Here is a 6204-nt window from a genome sequence, read left to right on the forward strand (position 1 = left end):
ACTCCAGGCTCTGGGTTCCGGAGAGCCCATATGCCCTCCATGGCGGTGGTACAGCAGAATCCTGAGATGTGGGTAAGGCTGAGCTCTGTATATGGACCCACAGCAAGGGACTGTGCTTGCAGGAACTGAGGATGAAATAGGGTCCCTAGCTAACCTAGCACCTTGATGTGGCCCGCTCTGGGGGGAGTCTATCACTGAAGGGGCGTAGATAGTGTACAGAGTTGCAATAAGGGGTGGGGACCAGGTCCAAATTCCATATTGAAGCACATAGGTTTGTAGTTGCGCCTCTATAGACGGATTTCATTTAAATAGGATTTCAATTTAGAAGTAAACATGTGTTCACATTTGTCTGTAATATGGTAAATTTGTTTCACACAATCAATTTTGAAAAATTGAGGAGGAACCAAATATAGAGGATGAAATATAGAGGAAAAAGGTGTGTGTATGTCTGTACTTTACATTCCAGTTATCCTTTAACAGGCAATAGGCCTTATTTTGAAATGGAAAAGTACTTATTTTAATTTAGTATGGATTACATGCTATTTAGCAGTCTCATCTAAGTCCCGTTGTAGCGAATCAGGGCCCCGGATAATTGTTAGGAGAATGCGGAGTTGAGTGCTTACATGGACTGGTTGTTAGCTCTTCCCAAACCATTCACTTTGCAGGCAAACATAGTCGCATATGGGCCACCTTGGAGTTAACTCAAATAAGATCCTAGAAAATATCTATAACAGATATATTCAATACAAGGAATAAAGTTAGGTTTTATTTTTTTGTTTCATACATTTTATTTTTTTACATTTGGCATACCTGTTTATTTTAAACTACCAAGGATCAGAGCTAAGGTCTGCATTTCCAACCTAGACCTCACAGGCTGAGCCACTCTGCACTCCCCTCCCGCCTCTGTGAAAGTGACATTGAGAGCATTCTCAACCCGGTGTTTTCTTTGGCTTTCTGCTGATGGTGTTCTGGATAGTTTGCCGTGAAAGGAGGGTTATTGGAGGAGGGGAAGCTTTACATATACTTTTAAGATGAAACTCCTGCCTTTCAACTTTAGCTAAAGAAATGTCACATTTTTATTATTTTAAATGGTTTTAAAGATTTTCTTTATCTTTTTTATCTTTGATTTTAAAACAATAACTGTCTAAATTGTTCAGTTTTATTTTTACTCTTTTAAAAAAAAAAATCTTACCTTTCTGTACAATAAATTAGATTTAAATGTATTATTCAATTTTGTTTATTAAGAAATCCAAAGGCAAGTCACAGAAATTCTGCTTTGTTCATCTTATTCATCTCCCTCAGTATTTGTCCTGTCTTGTTGCAACCCAGACGTAAAATGGATTTTAAAAAAGGGACTAGGATTTTAGATATTTAGATTTTATGTAATAGACTTATAAATAGTCTAAGTTGCTGAAGTGGAATAAAGAAAAATACTGTGTGTTTGGAAGATTGCTTGTAGCAACAAATTAATAGGTCAGTAAGGATGTAATGCAAGTTTAGGTTCCTGTCTGGAATCCTAATTTTCAAAGCAAAGATTGCCACCAGGATAGAACTTAAAAAAAAAAAATTCAGGGGAAGACCAATCCATCAATTAATCTATTAAAACAAAATAGGAGGAATATGGCAACATTTCAAACCTGAAAAGGGAAGGCCAACCATCAAGACTTACACATCGGGCACATAGGAGACTATTCAGAGATGCAAGACTCCTGGTTATAGGAAAGTACACCCCATAAACTGGTATTGCAATTTTTTGTAGGCAATTTGCATAACTTTCCAGCAGTGTCTGACATTACAGACATAAAATTGTTGACCACTAACTATAAAAAAGTTATGTAATTTACAACATTTTGTTGTTTTCCCTCTATGGACTGGCTTTTTCAAATCCTCTACAACATTTCAATTGGATTCAGAACAGATTTTTTTTTTTTTTTTTTTAAGTGCATGTCATGGAGCCCTTTTTTTAATGAGATCGGCAATCTTTACCCACATGTGACGTACGAAGTAGAACCCCGAAAAAGAGTGAAAAAGATGGCAGGCCCTGGCGCTTTCTCTGCACCAGGTCAAAGAAGGGTACCAGGACCACACAGGTTCCAAACTATGAAACCTCCCAAAGGATCGACAGATCTGTTGGATTAAAGGTGTGTTTTTTTTTTAGTTTAGTTCTGTTTTAATTAGGCCGGTAATAACTCTCCTCTTCTTCCTTTTGAGCCATTCCTTAGTGGTTTGAGCATCAAATCATTATTGTGCTGAAAGATCCATTTCCACTTTAAGGTCAACTTTTGTAAAGATGGCCTCCATCCAGCCCAAGATGACTGAAAGTTGCCCAGACCCTGAAGCAGCGGTGTAACTTCAAATCATAACATATCCAATAGCATGCTTCACGTTTGGTATGAGGTTCTTCTCCTGCAATGCTGTTTTTGTTCATATATATATACATTCATGTACTGTACATGTAGAGAATTATACAATAAATAAAATACCTACTAGGGTTGTTAATAAAAATCCTTTATTCAAATAGCACCAACATGTTCACAGCATTTCATAAAACAGTAACATATTCATAGTATAATTAGACAACACAAGGACATATAATGGGAGAGTAAACTTTGCTCATTGGAACAAAACATATTATATAAATAGCAATATTAAATATTTGTTTTGGATGCACACACATACTTTTAACATTTCAATTTTCCTATTACATGTGGTCATTTTTTTTACTTTGTCTTTTTTAATGAAATATTACAGTTACAATTACTACAAATGATAGTCCAATAGACTTTTTTTAAAGGAGACTTATAAATAAGCCAACAATAAATGTGCAAAAAAACATTGTAACTTATTACCAATAACCTCTTGTTGTGACCTAAGCTGAAGAAAAGAGGCATTTGGAATACAGTAGATGTTTTTCCCTTGCTGCTTTATTTCATTTGACTTCAAATTATATAAAGTTCATTGAGTAGAAGAGTAAACTTCAATAAAGTGAAATAAACATAATACAGTCATTACTCAGATTTCATACTTGCAAGGTCTGCTATACTCGTATAGCTAGTCGCTTGTGATGATCAGAGTGCTCATGTTAAACTGAGATTATGAATAGGTCTTATTGTAGTAATAAATATTGATGGATATAAAAGTATAAATCAAATCTCTTTAAAAAAATGACCGACAATAACCAATAAGTGTATGTGCCTGTAGGTTTGTGTGGTAGGTAGTTTGTATAGGGTAGTCATTATTAATATAGAGTAAGTTACTTCTCTGATACTTTACAGTGTAATAAAAAACCTCCAAAACAATTATCAGTATGTCTACCTAGAGTGCATTTCAGTTTAATGGGATGAATCACCCTTTTGATTGTTTATATTAAAATGTCTACAGATAAGATGCCTGTGCTTTGTCCTCAGCTACCACATTATAAAACCAAACAAAGGAGGTTTATCTTTCCTGTTAACTTTCCATAATGTACCACAAACCTATTATAGTAAAACTCTTTTTTATTAGTAATAATTTTAATGTACTGTATTTGAAAAAAAAGTTTTTAAAGAAAATATTGAATAGAAAAACACCTTGAGAACAAATTTTTCAGTGCTTTCAGTGCTTGAATCTTTCCACAGTCTACCAAAATGTGCTGCAGACAAAAGTACTGTGAGAAGCAATAGATATTACCAGTGTGCATGTGTTGACTATGACACTTCCATAACAATTTAATTCCAGAAAATAATCCTCTTCTATTTTTCTTTATGCCTGAAGGCACTTTAAACCCTTTGGTTACCATACCTTAGGCACCCACACAAGGCTCTAAATCAGTTTCTGGGCTGTAACTTCTACAAAAGAAGATGTCCCAGTGGCTGACACTGTTTATGTATTCATGATAAAGAATGTAGAGCACCAACCTTTGTCACAAAACAATAAAAACTATTGTATCTAATGCTGACAATATTAGTTCAGCCTGGCTCTGTGGAACCATAAGGACACTCAAGAGTGCTTACTGGTCTGTGTTACACCCCTAGTAGGACAGGACCTGCTACTGTTTTCTAGGGTTAGGTTCAACATTAAAGCCTATGAGAAAGACTTTTAATGATGTCTTACCTCTGTACACATTCATAGCCTAATTCAACCTTCTTGATTTTTAACCATTTGTAATTAATTTCTATTAATGAAGCTCACTAGGCAAAATGACCCTAAAACTGGGACTACCATTTCATCAACAGAGATATACTGGACTGCTTAGATGAATAGTCTCTTTTTGTTCTTCGCTAGGAAATCTGAGTTGGGAATTCAGATTTTTCCTCTGCCTTGTCCTGAACCAGTCCTTCGGTGGCTTCTTCTTGAATGGTGAAGTGTACCTCAGAAGATGAAGATTCGGAACTTATACTACTGTCTGCTCCATTACAGTCATTACAGAACCTGCCTTGCGTAAAAGTGTCCTGTAGAACTGTGAACACAGTGCAAGGTGGAGTTGGCTTGGATACAGACAAGGAAGATGCACTTTTTCTGATTTCCATCCAATGCTTCTCTTCATCTTGATAAAGCAGGAAGAGCTTAGATTCCTTTTCCTTCCGTTTAGACCTCATATAAACCAACATGATGCCTGTCAGAAATATTCCATAGAAAGACATGACTATTAGAATGTAAAGATACTCATTGTTGTCATTTCCATTGGAGACTTGGCTTGGTGGATCATGAGAAAAGCCATCTTGGCTTGCTAAGGTGCCATTGACTATTTCTTCCATCCTCAGCATTGAAGCAGAATTTGAAGCTGTTGATTCAGTCACTCCACTGTCTGACAATAATAAAGTCTGAAAGAAATGCAAAGATTGTAAATTATCAACAAATCCTTACACTTGCAGAACATGTTGTTCTTTTACATTTTGTCTTTGTGTAGCATGTGTATATTTTAATATTTTTGATTTTGTACTTCTTATTTTGATTTGTGTTTTTGGCCTCATCCAGATCCATTGTCAACCTATAGTCACCCAAAGCTCTAGGTGAACAGACAAAGTTTGTGTCTAGAAATTGTACTAAGAGCTATCCATCACCTTGCAACTCTAATTATGACAGGCCAAGTATGAAAATCAAACCAGGAGTGTGGATTTTCTAACCAACAAGATATTTGTCATTGGTGTCTGTTCCTGTGACCAATAATATCTCTTAATATATCTTATTGTTTTATTATATATTTGCATCTCAAATAATTAACCTTCTTCCAACTAATATACTGTACTGAATTATCCTCTACAGGAAATGGCAAATGTGACTAATAAGCTATACCAGAAGTCTTGGCATAGAGACACTTCAGTTTTTATTACCTAGTTTTGTTCCATGTGGACTTTACAGTAGCTAGGTAACTTTCAGATATCATCTCTTCCTAACTTAGACTAAGATAACTATTGCAGTAAGAGAATTAAATCTAAGTTACAGCAGGAAGCTTCTGTTTATTTCCAGTTTCTTGACACAACTATGACCCACAAAGATAAACAGGTCTTAAGGATCTGTCTTCCCCAGAAGTAATTGTCTATAGTTAGATCCAAATGGGCAACACTTACGTATTAAGGGCAACCTCCTGATTGCGTAAAGCACAACTTCCAAACTTCTGCATAACATATTATCATCACCCAGCCTTCAGACACATTTATCTGGCTGTTATAACAGTGTCTATGTTCCTAATTGAGCTTATATTTTAATAGATAAAATATGGGACTATAGTCAGTTTATTATTTTTTAACATGTAAATGTAAAAAAAACTCACTAGAAAAGTCAAAAATCTGTATTTTTGTATATCTGGTAAATATCTATATACAGGTCTATAGTCCAGGAGAATATATTTTGATCCATTTATCACACTACTTATTAAAAACAATAGATTCTTTTTAGTTTTCTGTGGTAGTCAGATGCCATTTGTTTCCTAAGATGAAATGATTATAGCGTTTTTTTTATTCATATAAAGACATAGGAACCTTTTCACCATAAATGAATATGATTTGTTTGTTAATGTGTCCTAATAAATTCTGTGAAGGATAATGATTTAATTATAGGCCCTCTAATACAATTTATTTAACAATACTTAATTTATCTTGTGATGAATATGTTATTAGATGCATTAAACAGTTAGTGATGATATACAACACGTATTATGAGAATAGGGATCCTGGATAAATTGTGTAGCATTTGCACTATAATTTTTAAAAGTTGTAAAAGTTT

General features: G+C 34.7%; 1 protein-coding gene across 1 annotated transcript; it reads right to left on the reverse strand.

The window, feature by feature from the left end:
* Nucleotides 1-4259: 4259 nt before the first annotated feature.
* KCNE4 (potassium voltage-gated channel subfamily E regulatory subunit 4) lies at nucleotides 4260-4736 on the reverse strand. Its single transcript, XM_072410124.1, has one exon. It carries the CDS (start codon nucleotides 4734-4736, stop codon nucleotides 4260-4262), a length of 477 nt encoding a protein of 158 aa, XP_072266225.1.
* Between the last annotated feature and the right edge of the window lie 1468 nt (nucleotides 4737-6204).

Source organism: Pyxicephalus adspersus, chromosome 4, assembly GCF_032062135.1.
Source record: "Pyxicephalus adspersus chromosome 4, UCB_Pads_2.0, whole genome shotgun sequence".
In the NCBI taxonomy this organism is placed as follows: Eukaryota; Metazoa; Chordata; class Amphibia; order Anura; family Pyxicephalidae; genus Pyxicephalus; species Pyxicephalus adspersus.

Excerpts from the sequence above, each read along its gene's own strand:
- KCNE4 (XM_072410124.1), bottom strand. The coding sequence starts at position 4,736 with ATGGAAGAAATAGTCAATGGCACCTTAGCAAGCCAAGATGGCTTTTCT.